The 20,070-nt window shown below is 44.8% G+C and overlaps 2 protein-coding genes across 2 annotated transcripts; one reads left to right on the top strand and one right to left on the bottom strand.

Annotated features, from left to right (window-relative positions):
• Positions 1-1,362: 1,362 nt before the first annotated feature.
• On the bottom strand, positions 1,363-4,031 carry LOC133227384 (basic proline-rich protein-like). Its single transcript, XM_061381817.1, has 4 exons — positions 3,689-4,031; positions 2,649-3,395; positions 2,036-2,192; positions 1,363-1,677 (listed from the first exon to the last, which is right to left on the bottom strand). Exons 1-2 carry the CDS (start codon positions 4,029-4,031, stop codon positions 2,731-2,733), a joined length of 1,008 nt encoding a protein of 335 aa, XP_061237801.1. The 3' UTR covers positions 1,363-1,677; positions 2,036-2,192; positions 2,649-2,730.
• SERTAD4 (SERTA domain containing 4) lies at positions 2,906-14,253 on the top strand. The gene is made up of 4 exons (XM_061383605.1): positions 2,906-2,994; positions 8,106-8,297; positions 9,489-9,604; positions 11,740-14,253. Exons 2-4 carry the CDS (start codon positions 8,123-8,125, stop codon positions 12,505-12,507), a joined length of 1,059 nt encoding a protein of 352 aa, XP_061239589.1. The 5' UTR covers positions 2,906-2,994; positions 8,106-8,122; the 3' UTR covers positions 12,508-14,253.
• Positions 14,254-20,070: the final 5,817 nt, after the last annotated feature.

The raw sequence follows: 20,070 nt of genomic DNA, 5'->3' as shown, positions 1-20,070 counted from the left end.
TATCTCTTTTTGTAGTTAAAAAAATTGTACTTAAAAAAAATGCCAGTAATTCATACTTCTTATAACCCAAGTGGGCACTGTGTCCATGGTAATCTGAATATGTCAGATTTTACTTGAGAAATTCCCCTTTCAAATGACAAGTTTTTGAGAAATGAATTTCAGCAGTTTTAAGTCTGGCACTGTCTTTGTTCACTGAGAAAAAACAATCACTGTCTTCAGTGAATTTGCAGCTCAAGATATTTTAAGTTTCATAATCAAACTTCTGTCTTGGAACTTCATACACACACACACACACCCATCCAAGAATGATGACATCATAGCTCTCAGGTTGAATATTTCAGCTCATAAATTACATTCACTCATTCCAAATATTTCATTATTGATTTATAGCAAGTCCTTTCCTTGTGCCATAGCCACCACTCACTTGAAATTTTTAAATGATGTTTCTCGTTCCATGGACATTTGACTGCCTCCTCTACTTGTAGACACTAGTTCATGTTGTCAACAGTTGAGCACCAACTCTCAACTAACATTAAGCCTGAGATTAAAAGGAGACCAGGGAAAGCTTTCAGTAAAACGTGCTAACCTCACATATCTGAACAAGACAGGGTCAAGTTCATACTCAGAACCACAAGGGTACTGTGAAGTAAAATGATATCATACTTCTGTTATGATGTCATATTTTATAACATTAAAGTCAAGAGTCCTCCCCACCCAAGGGCAATGCCAGTTTCCCAGAAGGCTCATTTCTCAGAACCAAGGCTCCAAAGATGCCAGTGCAACCCGTGCTGATTCTTAGGTCTCGTGTTATTTCTCAATTTTATGCTTAATTTGCTCCTTTTGGTTTTATGCATTTTGACGCAGCCAAGGGTATGTGAGGATTTCCCCATAGTCCTTTAAATGCTATAAAACTTTAATATAGCAAGATAAAAACAATAATAAGCCATGCCTCCAAGCCCTCACATTTAGTTCTTTGAGTTAGACACTGATTTAGATTTTCAAGTACTTGCACTGCTTTAAATGCTCTTGTGTCTTTCCTTACCCTCTATCCCCTCTGAAATGAAAATTATATTTTTACCCATAGAATGTTTACAATTCTTAAATTATCATCATAATGGCCTTTACATGCATCACCCAATGCAATTTAATCTGGTTCAGGATAAAGCCAAGACGGATGCCCAATTCCCAGTTTTAGGCTTGCAACTCTGAAACATCTTTTGGAAAAAAATGAAATAGTGCTCCTGAAAGTCTGTTGAGTTAGTCTGTTTCCAGCATAATTGCCTTCTCTCAGCTTCCTAATACCCTTAAAACCTCTGAGAGTCTTTAATGTACAAAGTTCAACAAAAATACCTTCAAAGCAGATTAGTTCTAATTATGTTTAATATTTGTTTGCTGCTTTATTGAATAAACTACATTTGCTTTAAGAAAAAAAAATTCACTTAACTGCACGTCAGTCACCCAAATTTTAAGCATAGGAATGAAATGGAAAACATTTATTACACAAATTTAATTACAATTCTAAGAAATAAACATGCAAATTAGATAGGGTTCAATTTGCAGATGCTAATCCTCATCCTTGATCTTGTTCCTTTCCTCCCTGATTTTCAGTCTGTGCCTCTTCTTGATTCCTAGGGAGCCAGGCAGCAAGAGGTTTGGTTTTTCACAGTCGGAGGATCACTGTTTTAAAGAAGTGTTATATTTAGCACATCTGGCATAGTAGCAGTAAACAAACATTATAGTCTTTGTAACACTTTTGCGCAGGTGCCTTCCCCCCCATTTTATTAGGTCTCTGCCTTCCAAGCCTCTGCGTTCATTGCACCTGAAATGACCCATCTCGACTATGGAGGGGTCCCTAGACAGAAGTTATGAATTAACGTTTCAAAAAAACAAACTCCAGTGGAGCCCAATATAGAGGAAAATTACTATTTGCAAAATAATGTGATTCCAGGGCTTATTCTCTTGACCAAGAACAACGTCCTTTATTACTTTTTTAAAAAATTTATTTCCTGGAGGTTTTCCCTGGAGGCTCACCCACCCAGAAAGAGTTGCCAATTCCAGTTGCAGTCCGACCAAGGTTGCTTTTTTGATACACTACACACACACAGCTCCGGCGGGGAACGGGCGGGGGCGGGCGGCGAGGGGAAAAGAACTGCTCGGGTCCTGCAAACACAGCTGTTTCTCATCTCCGTTTGCTGTGGCAAAGGAGAAGAAAGTCTTTTGCAAAGGGTGGGAAAGGCGCAGAATCTTTTTTTTTTTTTTAATCACACGCATACACAACAACAACAAAAGTAAACCAAATTTTTTAAAAAGAGAGAAGACGTCTCAGAAGGTTGCAGGGTGAATATATTCTTCGGCTGCAGCCGAACCCCCCAGGGCGAAGGGGCCGGAGCCCGGGAGCGCGTGGGGTCGGGGCTGCGGGCTGGAGCTGGGCCCGCGTGTCCCCGGGCACCGGGAGGGGAGGGGAGGGGAGGGGAGGGGAGGGCGGGAAGGAGGGAAAGAGGCAGGGGGCGGGCTGGGGTGGGGGCGAGGGGAGGGCGCCCCGTGTGCTGCCTGAGGAGCAGCGGCGGCGGCGGCGGCGGCGGCGGCGGCGGCGGGAGGGAGGGAAGGAGGGAGGCGAGCGGGCGCGCTTGTCATGTTGCCTCGCTCACCCTGGGGGCATCGTGCAGAACCTCTCCTCGGAAATCCACGGGGAAATGGCAAACAGGATTGACGGGTTTCACACGCTCCTCGCTAGACAGAGCCGCTCATTACCATAACCGTCTGCAGCGACGGCGGCGCGGCGCCCCAGTCGCGGCGGCGGGACCTGCCGGGACCCTCGCCCGCCGCGTACCCGCGGCCGCCACCAGCACCAGCACCCGCACCCGCGCCTCCCTGGACCGGGCCGGGCCCCGCACGCGCGGAGTGTGCACCGGCGGCCGGGCTGGCGCCGAGCCCGGAGCGGGCCAGCAGCAGCTCGAGCGCCGCGGCCGCCGCCGCCTCCCGGCTGACCCCGCGGTAAGAGCCGGGCTGGGCGCGGGCGCGGGCGCGGGCGGCGGGCGGCGGCCGGGGGCGGAGAGGCCGGGCCGGGTTGGAGGGCGACGGCCGGTCCCCTCCGGCGTCTGCGGTCGTGGACCGGCTCCCCCGCGCCCCCCGCCGGCCCGGCGATCGCCGAGTGGGCGCGCACCGGCCGGAGCGGGACCCGGGCGGTCGGTGGAGGGGGTGGAGGGGTGGAAGAAGGGGAGAAGCCGGGGAGCCTCTGCGCGCGGAGGCGGCGCGGGCTTTTCTCCGCGGGGCTGGCGTGCGCCGCGGAGCCTGTACCCGGGCGGGAGCGGCCGCCGCCCGCGCGCGCACCGAGCCGACTCTAGGGGCCGGTGGGGACCGCGGCTCCGATGACACCCTGGGGTCCTCAGTAGCCGCTTAGTCGCCTATCCCCGGGTGCAGAGTCAGTAGGAGGCATGCCCCACCACCACCATCCCCAAGGTCTGGATAACGCCGCGGCGGTTGGCAGGTGGGGAGGGAAGGACGGTGGATGTCAAGAGCGCGCGTTTGCAAGAAAAAGGAAGAGCTGTAAGAGCTGACACCTTCTGTCCCCCCACCCCCCGCCACCTCCGCCCCCGCACCCTCCCCGGCAGCCGGGCCGCGCTGCGGGCGGCGGCGGCGGCTCCTCTGTCCTCAGCTCACCTCCCTGGCGGGCCCGGTTGCTGCCCGCCTGGTCCACGCCTCCGCCTCTCTCCTCCCTTCCTCCCCTCCCGCCTCCGCGGCCCTAGCAACTTTCCGGAGTGTGCCCGGCCGGGACCGCAGAGGCGGCGGGGGGCGGGAGGAGGAGGGGGGAGAGGCGGCCGCGCGAGCCGAGGGTGGTGCGGGCCGGGCGGGAGGCGCGGGCCGAGTCCCGGCCGCTCGGGTCCCGCGGAGGCGGAGGGCGCTCCCGCAGCCCCGGGGCTCCGGGCGGGTTTGGCCGGCGAGGGAAGGGAGGGCCGGGCAGGCATCTGCTGCGGGCTGGAGCGCGGGCCGGGGCCAGCCTCGTCAGAGCCCTGCCAACCGCCGTGAGTCATTTCCTTGGAATCCTACCTTTGGTGTTTATTTCCCTTAGAAGGAAACTTGGTTTAAAAAAAAAAAAAGAAAAGAAGAAAGAGTAATCATAGCTCTTATTCTTCAGGAGAGGCGCACGGCTCCAGCACCGCGGAAAGACAACTTGCCTTTGTTCCCAGACACTTGGGGTGGTGTTTACTTTCTCCCGCGGCCGAGGGCCGGCGGGGCTCTGCCGGCTTTCCCCCGAGAGGGGCTCAGGCTGGGGCCCCCGACCCCCAGGGGTGTGTCACTGTGGGGACTCGGACATCGGCTGCTGCCCGCCTGCAGGGTGTGGGTCTCCAAACCTCAGACCCCAGTCTTGGGCGTGGGATGGGGAGACCTGGCACCCCGGGCTGGGCTTGGACCCCCGGGTCCCCCAGCCTCATCCCCCTCTGGTTTGGCACCCCATTCCCAGCCGCAGGATCAGACCTAAATCTTTTGGCCTTTCAAAGCAGCAGCTGAAAAATGTATTTCCCAGGGCAGACAGGTGTACTGCAGAGACTGGTAGAAAAGCGACATCTGCCTATTTGGAAGGGTTGAAAGATTTTTATTCCACTCACCCAGACCCTGCCACCACCAACCCAAGCTGTTGATAGCTTGTTAGGGACAATGGCAGATCAAGGGCTTGATTCCACCTGGGCAGGATATCTAAGACTGACAACCTCAAGATGTATTGAAAATATCAGCTCTTTTATTTCCGTGCTTTTCAGTATTGGAGTTAGACCTCTGAACTGCTCTAATGCTCTTAATAAAATGTTTTCCAATGATGGATGAGAGGGATGGGGTGGGCAAAGAATGACTGAGATCCCCTGTTGGATGGCAGGCATCACTGAATCTGCAGCTATCCTGTCCTCTGTGCCAGCCACTCCTATTAGCATCATAATGGCTCCAAGGAGAGAAGAAGCCCAAATCATCTGGAAGAACCATAGTGTGTAAAACCGCCTGGTAACTTTACTGTGAACATTTGCTGGCAAAACTTGACACTTGAGCCCTGGGCCTTTGGGGAATGCTTGAGCTGTCATTCTGCTACCTTGGCTGACAAAGCAGACATGCAGGAGCCTGAGGAGAAAAGATTAAGGGCTTTCTAGTTTTTATTTTTTAAACCCTCTTATAGACAAAACACACTTTAACACCTTTCTTTTGCATCCACTCACCTCTGGATGTTAAAAAAAAAAAAAAACTACCATAAATGTGCATCTCTGTGACTTTATCTAGTATTCACAGCTCATACATTTGTGAATTTCAACTTCTGAACTCAGTAGCAGAATTACAATGTAAATCTCACTGAGAAAAAAATGACAGTTCGGATGTGTACACAAAATACAAATAAAACGATCATGTGATATCATGGCTTACTGCCCCATTCTCCCAATTCTTCATGAACATTGAACTTGCCTCCTTAATTTGCTAACATCCCAGTGTAAGTTCTAAATCGACTAGGAAGACTCAATTGCAAAATTTCCTCCCCGCTCCCAAATAATTCCAACTCATTTATATTTTATTCAGACTTTAATATAAAGTACTTGTGGAACTCAGCCTCTCCAGTTGAGGATTTTGTGTGTAAAAGTTTCCCATTCAAAAAAAAAAAAAAAACTTACTGAAACTAGACAGTATAAAAGAAAGAAACAAATAGCCAAGATAAAAACTATTATGCCATGATTCAAGCTCAGATGCATAAGAGTAGAATTTCATGTGCTGGAAACAATACTAACAAATAGAAACACTGAAATCCTTAACCAAAAAACTATACAAGGATAAGTCATTAAAATATAAACACACTCTTACTAACATAAAACAGCACAGGGCCCATATAATGTCCTATTAAACAAAGGTAATTGCTGCTAGGGGCCTGCGAATGTTTCTCTTGTCTTACGGGGTATGGATTTGTCAACCTGCTTTAGTTTATATGTAATAAAATTTCCACATAGGCAAAAAACATGGATCTTATTCCCAGAGTCCAACACAAAAGTAAGTGTAAATTTCAAGCGAGAAAATAACTTGCAGTCAATGAGACAGGGCTATGGACTCTGAGAAAAAGCTCTATAATTGTTGTGCTCCTGGCAGTGGCATTTCCTGATAACAATTGTCTCTTAGAATAAGGTAAGAAATTGGACCATTTCATGAGAGTCTTCCAGGGAACAGATTATCATGAGGCTTGATACCTTGTTTGGATGCTGAGTTTGAGCATCCATTCTATTGGGTGATAGAATGGCTTAGTTTGTGAAATCAGTGTGATCTAAATTTCTTGATTGATGACTCAAAGAACAGAATAAATGGTGTGTCTGACCATTTCTTTTTATAGAACTTTTTTTTTTTTCTTGAAATAAGGTTTTCCAACAAGTCCTTGCTGCCACTTTTAAAAGAAAAGGTAGGTAGTTCAGACAGGGAGGCCTGGCTTGCTGCAGTCCATGGGTCGAAAAAGTTGGACACGACTTGGCGACTGAACAGCAAAGGTGGTTTAGTGGCCTAAATCAGCTGGGTCCTCTGACCCAGCCACTGACCTGGACATGTCCCCTGTATGTCAGAAGGCCGGGCTTCCTTCTTCACTGAGGTTGGGAAAGAATTTCGGGTCTCAGGGAGAAACCTGGGTGGTGGATGGAGTCACTGCTGCCAAGAGCTTCTCGCGTAGCCAGAAGGACATTTCCACTCAAGCCATTTCCCTTTCGCCTGGTGCCTTTCCTCCTTTACCTGGAAGTGGCCCCTTGTTTTAACATGTAGGTAATAATAGTCTCCTGAAAGACAACAGTAGATTACCCTTAGCCCCCAAACATTACAGGCTGTATAATTTGGAGAAGAAAGCAAGAACTAGACCCTTAGCGTCTTTCAAAGACAAATCAGTCTTCAAGAAAGCAGACTTGACATCACTCTTTGTGACCGTTCTTTAAACGGCACAGTGAGATAGTGGAGGTTTGGGCCTCAAAGGAATCGGGCGGTTAATAAGGCACTGAGGCTGCTGGCTGTCACCACTGATCTATGGCCCCGAGGCCTTTTGGTTTCTTCCCCCTTGCACTCACTCTGGACCCCACCTCAAGCCCTACTTAGGACCAGGTAAAGACACTGAGCCCCCAGGGGAACAGCCCCACCACCCCAGGTGCAGAGCAGCCCAGGGCACGTCTTAAGAGCAGAGAGGTCTCCCAGTCTCCCCGCAGACCCTGGGGAAGGGTGTGAACTGCCCAGGAGGGCAGTGCTGCGCTGCCTCTTGGAAAGTTTCTGCCTTGCGTCTGAGCTTTGCAGTGTAGAGTTGTCGGCTGCCTCTGGCCCTGAAGCCCTGGCTCCTGTTTAATATTCCGCCTGCTCCGTTGATGTTGTGCTTGGCTCCTGTGGGACTGCAACTCACGGCTGGAAACTGGAGCCAATTTTCTGTCTTCATCTCTCAGTGTTTTGACTGGAGGCAGATCCAGTTCAGGCCGATCAGGGCTGGTGGAAACAACTACCAAGTGTGTCTCTGTCTGCTTCGCTTTGGGAGAAGAAAGTGGAGGGAGCCCCAACATGTTGTAGAGGAACTGGCCCTGCGGAAACCGAGGAAGAGGGGGCCACGGGCAAGTGGAACAGACCAAACCTGAGAGCATCAGATGGAATTCCGCTGAAGATTCCTGCCTCCCCCAGCCTTTTCTTTTGATTGATTAGTGGATTTCATCAAAGGAGACTCTCGGGGGACTTGACTAGAAAATTGATTTTGCCTTATTAATAGAAAGGAAGCGGCAAGGGTTTTGGCCTTGCCTCTTAGGGGTACATTTTCTGTGGGAAGGTCAGGAGGAAAATGTGTTTAGAAGGCAAGGCAGCTGTCTGGAAGAGGGCTGAGGGGAATCTGAGAACAATAAGAAATGGGGTTTTAAAGATCCGCCCATGAAATGCAGATTGCTGAACACAGAGGCTGAGCTAATAGCTGCAAGAGAGTTTACTGAGATTTTTCTTTGAAAAAAAAAAAAATGTTTCAGGACAAAGAGGAGGAGCAAGAAGTAAAAGTTTCCCAAAGCAAAGGAAGGAAGATGCCAAGGCCATGCTCTGGCTTGCTCTTGATTAGGGCTCTTTTCTTTTTTTTTTTTTTCTTTTTTCAGATCTGAGGCTGTCAGAGATGACTCTGGTTCTGTCCATGAATAGATTCTGCGAGCCCATTGTCTCGGAAGGAGCTGCTGAAATTGCTGGGTACCAGACACTATGGGAGGCTGACAGCTACGGAGGCCTGAGCCCCCCGGGGCCGGCTCAGGCTCCCCTGCAGGGAGACCGGGGAGCCGGTCCCCCCCTGGCAGGTACTGCCTTTGACCTTTCCCTGCTGCCCTCTGTGGCCAGACTGGTAGATGAGGGTGGTGTCTGGGGTGCCCTCCTGAGCTGAGAGTGCTCCAGGGACTCCAAGGTCCCAAGGAAAGGACCAGGAGTGATGTTAATTGCATGCAGACCTGAGTTTCCCTGTGCTGCTGCTTCAGGTAAAAGTCAGGCATTTGTATTTTTAAGAGACCCAAAGCAGATCTTGAAACTCTTCAGTCTGAGTTTCAATTTTCTACCCTCTGGAACTGTATGGATCTCTCAGTGCTACACAAGCCCTGGGTGGGCTTGACAATGAAATCTTTATCCCATGAGACATAAAGGAATGTGCCCTTTGGGCCAGCAGCTATGTGGCTCTTCTTTTTATTAAGCACACAATTGCCTTTGGTATTATAGGTAAAAAAATTTGTAAGCCCAGAAAAAAATATGTTCTCCCTGATTCTTTATTCCTATGCTCTAAGGTGAGTTCCTTTGGATTTTTGTGTGCTACTAGGTTGGAAAAAAAGCCAAAACCTAAAATGAAAACAAGTACTTGGTGATGTCCGATTTGCTAAAAAGGAGTAAAAGCTTGGTCTTTGAAAATTAGACCCTATTTTTATTCATGGTTGATATGTTGGATTTTTGAGAGCAAAGAGGACTTTTGTTACCCTGAAGTTTAATTTTAAATGAAAAAATTTGAATTTCATATTTTGAAAGAAGAGATATTATAACTCCAGTGTGCAGATAATCATTTGTTTACTTACTGAGAGCCAGTAATATTTAAAAGTTGTTCAGTGATTAGTGCTTACAGTTAAATAATAGATACATACATTTGAAAAATGGTGTTATCATGAATTTAAGTAAATAATCTGAATAAATACCAGTATTATTTAGTTATTACAATACTTCCCTTTTTGAATTTTGCTGTTTGCCTGTGCATAGAATTACAATTCTGAATATTTTGTAAATGCTAAAATATGTCATTTTCCTCTATAATTGTCTAGAAATCCTTTCCTGGCCTGGGTCACAGGATTCCTCATGATAGCAACTATTAAGACTAATGTTTATTTTTAATCACCACATGTACAGACAAATACGTAGCCAAGTTATCTTCTAGAAGGCAAGGAAAGAAAAGCATTTTGTTTGGAGAACCTCTGGCAAACCGCATGTCATTTGTCATATCTGATTTATTACCACAGGATCACATTACAGGGGAATTTCAAATCCTATAACAACATCCAAGATCACATACTTTAAGAGGAAGTATGTGGAAGAAGAGGATTTTCACCCACCACTCAGCAGCTGTAGCCATAAAGTATGTTTTTTTAATAGTCATTATTTTTATTAAGAGTTTAAGATACTTAGTAACAGTTGCTTGATCCATTTCCAGAAATTAAATTGTTCCACCCAAGCAATGAAAATGAGCCACTTCTCAGCAGAGCCAGATTAATCGTTGTCACTTTTTGGGGTCCTGGGTTATTTTTCACAAGTATTTGAAGAAAGAGCCAGCAAGAACTCCTTTGTCCAGAAATAACAGAATTATATAATCCAAGAAATGCCTTTTTTTTTTTTTTTTCACTAATGATTTCATTTTTCTCAAGTTGCGTTCAGGGTTCATGGTAACTGGCGCTTTCACTTGTGCAGAAATGCACTTGTTCTTCCCAGACCTGCTCCCCGTCTCTGAGCTCAGGCTCCCGTGGCCAGGGCCACCTGTGTGCCCACCTGGGGATAGTCACCCAGGGCTTTCCTGACCTCTCAGAGGTGGACTCTCTGTCCTTTGAATGTGTGCATGAAAGTAGAAGTGTCCTTCATGGTACGTTTATTACATATGTTTTGTTTGTGAAAATATATAATTTATTCCCAAGAGAAAAACCAAAGCTAACTTTTTTTGCATGAATAAGAAAGAAATGACAGGATCGGGAAAGCACACAGAAGTCTAAAACTGGCTAAGCTTTTGAAATACCAATGCCTTTTCCTATGGTTACCTTCTTTCAGAAACTATCTGCTAACTTAGTGGAGGAGAGGATAACCCAGGCCATAGTTGTTTGAAATGCAGAGAGGATGTTTAATTTTTTTCTAATTCATCTTCCTGTCTTCTCACTCCATTGCCCCCCCTCCCCCCCAGCCTTTAGACGTTGCTCTGACCCTGCTCATAAAAGGACATCAGCATGCCTTGGCAGGTGCTGGGCTTTTCCGTGTATGTGTAGTTCCTGCCTTTGGTCAGCTTGGGCTGGTTTAATTCACAGCTCCTGAGGTTAGCTTTTTTTTTTTTTAATGACCTGGAAGAGCTGGGCCCCAGGACAGAAGCATTTTATGTCCATTTTGGTTTCTCTGTTGTGGCTGTAGCAGTTTTCCAAACTGCTGCCAGTTTGTGCCAACCATCACACAGTAATGGCATCACACAACCTGGGAGTGAGTCCTCTGAGTTCCGTTCTGCATCTCTCCTGCCCAATTCCAGAAAAAGCCTACTGTGGCCCTGAAACCAGCAGTTCCCTTTAGGGTTTGAGCCTCTTTCATTATTTTCGTCCCTCTATCAGGCAAAGATAATTGCAAGAATGAAACCCAGAAAAACAGCACAGGCAGAGTGAGCTCATTCTCCTTGATGTCTCTCCCAGGGTTTGAAATATACTTAGGATGACCTGCAACTTGGCATCTTCTAAAAAACATTTATTGACATAGAATAAATGAGTATGTGTGTGTGCATGTATATTTGTATACACACACATAAAGGCCCAGAGTTTCCCAGGTGGCGCTAGTGGTAAAGAACCCACTTGCCCATGCAGGAGACATAAGAGACCCAGGTTCTATCCCTGGGTCAGGAAGATCCCCTGGAGGAGGGCATGGCAACCCACCCCAGTATTCTTGCCTGGAGAATCCCATGGACAGAGGAGCCTGGTGGGCTATGATCCAGAGGGTTGCAAAGAGTCCATAGGGATGCCCAGAGTCAGACAGGACTGAAGTGAGTTAGCACGCACATTAAGGCCCAAGTGTCATAAGAGTCCAGCTTGATAAATTTCACAAAGTGTGAAATAGCCATGTAACTGGCATCCAGATTAAGAAACAATGTAATGAGCAACTTAGAGCCTCCCCAGTGTCCCTCTCTAGTCACCATTTCTCAGCTCTCCAAAGAAACTCCTCCTCACTTCTAACAGCATAGGTTAGTTTGGTGCATTTCGCCACCCCCCTCACTGCATCATTAAAGAGCGGACATCCTGACCTGTCCCTGCCGAGGTCTGAGTTGTGGCTGGATTCCCTAGTGCTCAACATCACCAGTCAGTCTGCTGGGAAGGGGAGACGTTAGCAGCCCCCAGGAGAGCATTGCTAAATGAACCCGAGGGAAACCAGACCATAGCATCCCCAGGCCCAGAAACTGCCAAGAAAGAAATGTGCTGGGATGATATTTTAATAAAGCCCACTTCCTAAGCTTTCTCTTCCCTTTTTGATTTTTAGACCATCTCAATCTTTGAGGAGCGAGCCCACATCCTTTATATGTCCTTAGAAAAGCTAAAGTTTATCGATGATCCTGAAGTGTACCTCCGAAGATCTGTCCTTATAAACAATCTGATGAAAAGGATCCATGGAGAAATTATCATGCAGAATAACTGGTGCTTTCCTGCCTGCTCTTTCAATGGCGCCTCTGCCCAGGAGTGGTTTATGGCTCAAGACTGTCCTTACCGGAAACGACCTCGGATGGCCAAAGAGGAGTGTGAAAAGTTTCACACCTGCTGCTTGTACCAGGAATGTGGTGGTCACTACCTAAATTTACCCCTTTCGGTCAATGCTAATGTCGGAAGTGCCTCCACCACTGCCTCCTCTTCCTCCCCCTCCTCGTCTTCCTCCTCCTCTCCCCCTCTGCCTTTACCGAGCTGTTCCCAGCAGGTGGATTTTGATATAGGCAGCGCACCTGTTTACAAGGGTGATGGCCAGATACCTGCCAGTGAAATCTTTGTTACTAACGTCCGGTCACTTGGTGTTCAGGAAAAGGCCAAATTAAATGATGAGAAAGTAAATGATGATACCAACAGGGATGGTGGTCCTCTGAGCCATGGACCTGTGGGCAACGACCTTGCTTTTGAGGGCAAAGGCCAATTTTATGATTATTTTGAGACTGGATATAACGAAAAAAGCAATGTAAGTGAGTCTTGGAAAAAGTCCTTAAGGAAAAAGGAGCCTTCACCGAGTAACAAACTGTGCTGCAGCAAAGGCAGTAAAATATGAGCCATCTTCTCCCGCAAACTTTGAAGCATGCACAGCATGATCAATTAGCTCTCATAAATTTTATTTTGAATGGATTTTATAGTTTTGTACAACTGACAATTATGCCATGAACATGCCATGTCGTTTAAATGCCTGGAGAGCAGATTGCATAAAACATCTGTATTGTAGGCATCGGCAAGCTACTCATAAATGTGGTGACGTTACCGAGAAGACAGTTGACTTAACACTTAAACGTATATCTTAGTTTTCTTACCGAGAAGATCAGCAGATCAGACTGGGGGACAGTGTGCCCTTGCGCTATTTCCACGACCCGCAAGGAGCCTGTCACTAGCGAGGAGCCTTCCACCTGTTTGCCAGTTAATTAGGTAGTTATTTGGTAAGCAAATCAATATAACCAGCAAAGGATGTCTGCTTCTTCTCTATGATACAGTATTTTTTTCTGAATAAAAGACTGAGGACAGGGAGCTAGAAGAAACGGCTTCCTGGTGCTGTTAAATATTTGGATTCAACCGTCTTGTGTGACAGAGGGAAATAGGATAGGAGGAAATGAAACACCTGACCAGGGGCAACAATCAAGGATATGAGTAGAGGGTGATCCCTGCAAGTTCCTGGCTTGCCTGTGATGGGTGATGAGGCTTTTAGAAAGGTGTTATACAGGGCGATTTTTGGTGCCTTACTTTATCTTAATTTTTGCCAATGTGAAAATTAAGGATAAATCAAGAGTACAGCAGGGATTTAACAAACAGGAAAAAAAATACAAACACAGGGTGGATCAATATTGTTTGGAAATCTTTAACGTCGAACTATTGTGTTCAACTTTTGATTCAACATCTCTATTCTTCCTTTATTTTTTGATGCCCAATTGCTTTTGGATTTGGCCTTTTTAGAAAGGGATGGAGGAAACAATAGAGAGAGCTGTTAGAGACCAGCACTAGCTGCTCAAGCTTTTCTATGGCAACGGTCTGTTGCTGGGGTTTGGGTTTTCTGGGTTTTGGGTTGTTTTGTTTTCTTGTCCAATGAAGTTCATGAACCAGTAGCATGCATCATACTTTAATCTGTTTTGCATCATTTCACTCGTTTAGATTATAAAAGCATGTGGTTTTTTATATATGACTTTTGCTGTTGATTACGAAGCACAATGTTAATACACGATGTGGTGATCAATAAGTTTTAAAGAATGTAAAGGTTTTCGTTTGGGGAAAGTTATTTTGGAGAAATGGGACTCATGTCGGCAAAAGCTCCTATGTAGTTGGCCAACATTTTTCTCAGTCGTTTTTTTTCATGTGTACATTGGCCAGAGTGTTCAGAGGGGCCCCTCTGACCATCCTTCCTTCCATGCCAGCTACTCCTCCTGCTAAACTCTATTTCCATTTCCGAGGTTACTGACTGACTTGGGCCTCCTTACACAATACTTCATGGGAACCAAATTCCAAATGGAGGAAATAAGTTAAGTCCTCCCCGTTTCTCCAAGATAAAGCTTTTTTTATTATTGCTATTAATATTAAATATAGGTCTCATTCATACAGTGTATGAGTAGGATCGTCATTTGGACAATGTCCACAAGGACCAATTTTTAAAACCCGTTCTTGTGTTATGGCTGAATAGTCTAGTGATGTTTTGTCCTTTATTTTCAATATATGATAAACATTTGATGTTGAAAACTTAGATGATAGATGCTTGTATATGAATGTGTTGTAATAAAGTGAGGTTTTCTTGATATATATTTATTAAAATGATCAAAATTCATTCAGATGTTCGTATTTTAATGACTGTTGGCTGTTTCTCTTTTCCGTTGCTCGTTCTCCTTTAAAAGAAAAACTCAAAGTCACTAGAAACGGTCATGGACAGTGGCCACACAGGCATTTTCAGAGTGAGAGAGCGCTTTTTGAGAGGCCCATCCAACAGGTGTTTTAGAATGGTCCTAGTCTGTAGGTTTACATTTCTGTTGATTTAAGAGCATAGTGTTAATATACGACGTGCTTGGTGATGGATAAGGTTTTATCTTAAAGGATCTGAAGACTTTTTGGCTTTTGTGAAGTTTCTGAAAAAAATAGCATAATGTGAAGTCATAAATATTGAATCCTAACGGATTCCTTTTGAATTGTCAGATTGTCAATTGACAGTTGTCATCTATAAGTGGTTCAAACAGCTGTGGAGGTATTCCATTTAATTCTGTATTATTGTTATTCTTAGAGGCCAGTATTGCACTTGATGCAAGAGGCGAGCTTGGAACTTCCCAGGTGGTCCAGTGGTTAAGACTGTGCTTCCATTGCAGGGGTGAGGACTCAGTCCCTGGTGGGGAAACTAAGACCCTGCACGCCACCTGGAGCGGCCAAAAATCTTTTTAAAGGGAGTGGGCAAGCTAGTTGGAAAGTAATTTGCCAAAAGCAGCATTCTTATGAGCATACTACATCTTGGAAATTTGAATATGAAAGAAAGGACTTTGTTTTTAAACTGCGACCCCGCCTCCAGCGTTACCGGGTAATGGTGGCCAAAGCTGTGAAATGATGGAGTTGGTGATTTTCTAGAGAATGCACCAGTGCTTCTCTAAAGGATGAGACCTGCTTTTGAATCCAGTAGCATTAAAATGCATCATAGTTTGTAATCAAGTTTTTGAGTGTAGGACAGTTCCAGCATACTTAAAAGAACACATTTTCTTTAAAGAAAAAAAATCATCCCTAAACATCCATCCAAATATCAAAAATGTTCCTAGTGTTGTTACGAAAGCATTATGGCCTCCTGTGTGATATCTACTCAAGAGATATTAAGTTAGATTTTCCTGAGTGGACAAGGCTCCCCTTCATTGTAAGTTAAGCCTCTGAATTGGGTTCTGTAGTTATATCCTCAGAGATGGGAAAAGTTAAGACCGCGCTCCACACCACACTACTGTCTATCTGGAAATAATACTCTGCTTTCTTTGCTTTAAGGAAAATCTCATAGGGCCAGAATCCAGACTTTTACAATTTAAATGAGGGGAAATCTTCACTCCAGAAAATGGCCCAGCTCCCCGAAGTTTGCCTTTAATTGCTACTCCCCTAGGCACCTAGGTGCGTGTCTTTAACCAAATCATTAACCTCCGTCTCTGGTCCTTCCTCTCTTCAAGTGGGTGATTTGTAGATGAGAGCCTGGCAAAGGCTCTTTAAAAGGGTAAAGGTATCATCATGTTATGCTTCGATTCTTAAATCCTATTATTCTATAGTTCACCTTGAAGAGGTCCTAGGGATAAGACAGTAAGGACATGAACCTGGGGGGAAAGTAGGAAAAACTTAAGCCAGGTGAAAATAAATGACTAGTTGACAGCAATCAATAATTAGGGTCAAGCATCTTTGGCCTGATATTTGAAGACAATGGAAATGTTGAACATCTTAACTGCTACTTTGTTACATAGATGCTGAAGCAAGTGCATGTAAGGTCTTTGCTTTTAGAGCTCATAGATAACTTCATCAAAGCATGGCTACCCGCCCCTCCAAATGTGAACTTGTATTACAGCTTTCCTTGAGTACTTCCTTTCTGTATCCAGAGCAAAGAACAACTTGCAGAAAACATGGGTGTTAAGAGGTGTCAAACTCACAATAAATATCAGGCAGGGATATGAGGACATTTGCAATGCAGCTAAGCTTTTATATCCCTCAAACAAACTATGAGCAAAGAACGTTTCTGAAAATAATTAGCTGTTCAAATCCATTTTTATGACAGCCCCTGAAATTTGTAGTCATTGTATTTGTAGTGCAATCACATTGCTGCCAGTTTTACTAGGCCTTTTCAAAAACAAGGATTTGGCATGGCATTAATAATGATGGTTTAAACTAGATGCAGAAATGTCCCGTGAAGATAAGAATGAAATCAATATTTAAATAATAAAAGAGACAATATATGTTTTCTAGGAATTCATTTTAAGATTGTTGTGTTTTGATTCTGTGGTTTAAAATAAATGCATTAAGGATCTTTTAAATGAACTACATGATGCCTTCGGTGCTTTCTTAGAGTTATATAGTATAGCGAATAAGCAAGGTCTAATCTGTTCCCTTGGCTAAAACTTCTCCATTTTATGTGATGTAGCTACATAACCTGAGGTGAAACAGTACTAGTTTAGAGATTGTTTCCAGCCCTGTGTACTTGCCATATTTTAGCTGGGAGAATTCACTTAGGAAAAGCACTTGCAAAGATGTAAGTTATGAACACTTGAATCTCGCATCCTGCCATAAAGTGCATCAGCAAGTGAGTTTAATAAAACATGCTGTTTAAAATAGTCTGTAATTTCCTGTTTCTGCATTTCCCTTCACTATCTGTGACAGGCTGAAGAGCGATGACTAAACGAAGGGAATTTACACAAGCTAGTCTGGTGGTGTTTGCAAACCATCACCATGAGATTCTTCTTCTTTGGTAAACAATTCTCTGGTGGGCTGTCTATGGCTGTTTTTTTTCCCTTGGTGTTGGTCCAATTTGTTAATTTTTAAAATGCAAACCACTTATTCACAGCCTGGAAACACCTGCTTTTGACCGCAATGAAACTGATGGAACGTACGGAGATGAAATTAGTCATTTCTCATGAAATTTCCCATATTTCTCAACGCCTTTTGAGGCAACTATTGCCTTGATTTGAAATTATGAAACCTTATAAAATGCCGTATCTTGGGGAGAGAACACACACAGAAAAGAACTTGCAGAGATGCAAGTTGCGACCTTGCTTCCTGCTGAGATCCCAAGACAGTGGGTAAATAGCAGAACCCTGGGGAGGGGGGCTGGCTTTCAACAGACATTACCACCATCCAGGTCATTCCATGGGAGCAGCTGAGTCCAGGCATCAGGTGTGGTTCTCCATGACACTGTCCGATTGGTCTGCTCGCACTGAAACCCAGCCTGGATATTTCTAGACAGGGTGCTTTTTTTGCAGATGTCTTCTGAGGCAACTGCAATGTGCTAAGCTCAGTTCAGTTCAGATGTGACATAGCCCTTGTATTCTAGCCATCTAGAAGTGAGCAGATCTCTGAAATGCACCTGGCACAGCGCCCTGGCATCTATACCATCCTCAAAACTCATACCACCCCTGTCTGCATAATAAGGAAAAGATGGAGAATGACAGGCAGCAAGGCAAGGGATTTCAGCAACAGGTTGGGGAGTTGATCTCTGATGGAGTGGAGGGGACGAAGTCTGAGGACTGCCGCCCTCTGCATGCACTGAGTGTACTTTCTTTAAGGAGCAAGATTAAAAAGGAAAGAAGGCGATTTGGGGGGGAGGGGTCAAACCTGTTTATAAAGACAGGAAAAACCATTTCAGGAACTAAAGGATTTCCTTAATGTTTTTTTCAAGAAGAGAGAAATGGCTTGTCTGTCCTTTCAGGGAGCTGGGAGGGGTTCTCATTGTTGTTCTTCAAGCCTGTAGATGCTGTGCTTTTCAAACAACCCACCAAACTGTCTTTGTGAGTAGGTAAAGGCATTAGCTCATCTCTCCTGTTCCGTTCGGGCACAGGGGTTGTGGGTTTCTCATGAAGCTAGAATGTAGCACAGAGTTAATAGAGTGGGATTTGGAGTCAAACTCCCGAACACAAATTCCAGCTCTGCTAATGTAGTGTGGAAACTTGGCCTTGGCCAGCAAGCCATTTTACTTCCTAGTGCCTCACTTTTCTTGTCTGTAAAATGGGGTGGCATTGCTGTACCCACCTTGTCAGGTTGTCAGGATTCAAGACTTTAATATTAGGGAAGTGACTTGACTTTGCCTGGATGTACACATTATGGATGTAAAATAGTGAGCCTCCATAACTTCTCCACTAATGTGCCTGGATCCTTTGAAGGCTGGAGGTGACAGTACCAGATCCTCTCTTTGGGGAAAGTATTCTGCCTCCTGGATTTGAAATTAAATAGGGGGATGGTATCAAACCTTCGAACCCAGTCAAACCTGTGAACCCAGGACCCTTAGACAGCTATGAAAATAGTCATTGGTGTTTCTGAGATATTTTTAATATTTCAAAAGCTTATTGGAAATCATAATGTTTCTAATCAATTGTGCAGGAAATAGTCACATTTCTGTACCTGGTCATATTTCTTTACCTTTGGTTAGAATTAAATCATCTCTGAGTTAACACAGATCAGACTAGGAAGAAACTCAAAACATGAAGGCATTATCTTTAATAAATGCAATTTATTTTGAGGATAGACTTTTTTGGAACACTGGCTATGGGAAAGGAGTAAGAGGTATCCTTTACAAATGAAAAGATTAAAAACCACTAAACTCTGACTCAACCCTAGGATTTGCCAAAGATCAAGTTTATCCAATCACGATATTGAATGATTCTCTTAGACCTGATTTTTACTCAGGAAAAAAAATACAGTTTTGAGTAAATAGATTTATTAATCAGATCAGTCGCTCAGTCGTGTCCGACTCTTTGTGACCCCATGAATCGCAGCACGCCAGGCCTCCCTGTCCATCACCAACTCCCGGAGTTCACTGAGACTCATGTCCATCGAGTCAGTGATGCCATCCAGCCATCTCATCCTCTGTCGTCCCCTTCTCCTCTTGCCTCCAATCCCTCCCAGCATCAGAGTCTTTTCCAATGAGTCAACTCTTCGCATGAGGTAGCCAAAGTACTGGAGTTTCAGCTTTAGCATCATTCCTTCCAAAGAAATCCCAGGGCTGATCTCCTTCAGAATGGACTGGTTGGATCTCCTTGCAGTCCAAGGGACTCTCAAGAGTCTTCTCCAACACCACCGTTCAAAAGCATCAATTCTTTGGCGCTCAGCCTTCTTCACAGTCCAACTCTCACATCCATACATGACCACAGGAAAAACCATAGCCTTGACTAGACAGACCTTTGTTGGCAAAGTAATGTCTCTGCTTTTGAATATGCTATCTAGGTTGGTCATAACTTTCCTTCCAAGGAGTAAGCGTCTTTTAATTGCATGGCTGCAGTCACCATCTGCAGTGATTTTGGAGCCCAGAAAAATAAAGTCTGACACTGTTTCCACTGTTTCCCCATCTATTTCCCATGAAGTGATGGGACCGGATTCCATGATCTTCGTTTTCTGAATGTTGAGCTTTAAGCCAACTTTTTCACTCTCCACTTTCACTTTCATCAAGAGGCCTTTTAGTTCCTCTTCACTTTCTGCCATAAGGGTGGTGTCATCTGCATATCTGAGGTTATTGATATTTCTCCTGGCAATCTTGATTCCAGCTTGTGTTTCTTCCAGTCCAGCATTTCTCATGATGTACTCTGCATATAAGTTAAATAAACAGGGTGACAACATACAGCCTTGACGAACTCCTTTTCCTATTTGGAATCAGTCAGCATTATTCTTCATGGTTCTATATCTAATCATGGAGGCCAAAGCAGAATTTTCTGTATAATTATAACATTGAGGATGTGGCCTCAAAGTAGTTATAAAAAAACTATGAAAGTTTCCACTTACGAGACCTAAATTTAAAAAGTTCAGCTAAGGAGTGCTTGTCCCTACTTCAAAATCTTGTATTTTCCCTATGTTGTCTATAAACTCAGAGTCTTAACTGATGACTTAAATGCAAACAGGGTTTCATATTAAAAAATTACATTTCTATCTCTCTCAATGTTCC

Source organism: Bos javanicus, chromosome 16, assembly GCF_032452875.1.
Source record: "Bos javanicus breed banteng chromosome 16, ARS-OSU_banteng_1.0, whole genome shotgun sequence".
Lineage (NCBI taxonomy): Eukaryota > Metazoa > Chordata > Mammalia > Artiodactyla > Bovidae > Bos > Bos javanicus.
The sequence above is the reverse complement of the archived record's forward strand: the minus strand, read 5'-3'. Positions and strand labels throughout refer to the sequence as shown.

What these genes read in the sequence shown, in the direction of transcription:
- LOC133227384 (XM_061381817.1), bottom strand. Translation starts at nt 4,031, where the DNA reads ATGACTCACGGCGGTTGGCAGGGCTCTGACGAGGCTGGCCCCGGCCCG. An exon ending in GAGGCGGAGGCGTGGACCAG is followed by an intron (nt 3,396 to 3,688) that starts GCGGGCAGCAAC and finishes TAGGCGACTAAG; the next exon opens with CGGCTACTGAGGACCCCAGG.
- SERTAD4 (XM_061383605.1), top strand. Translation starts at nt 8,123, where the DNA reads ATGACTCTGGTTCTGTCCATGAATAGATTCTGCGAGCCCATTGTCTCG. An exon ending in AGCCGGTCCCCCCCTGGCAG is followed by an intron (nt 8,298 to 9,488) that starts GTACTGCCTTTG and finishes TTATTACCACAG; the next exon opens with GATCACATTACAGGGGAATT. An exon ending in TCAGCAGCTGTAGCCATAAA is followed by an intron (nt 9,605 to 11,739) that starts GTATGTTTTTTT and finishes TTTGATTTTTAG; the next exon opens with ACCATCTCAATCTTTGAGGA.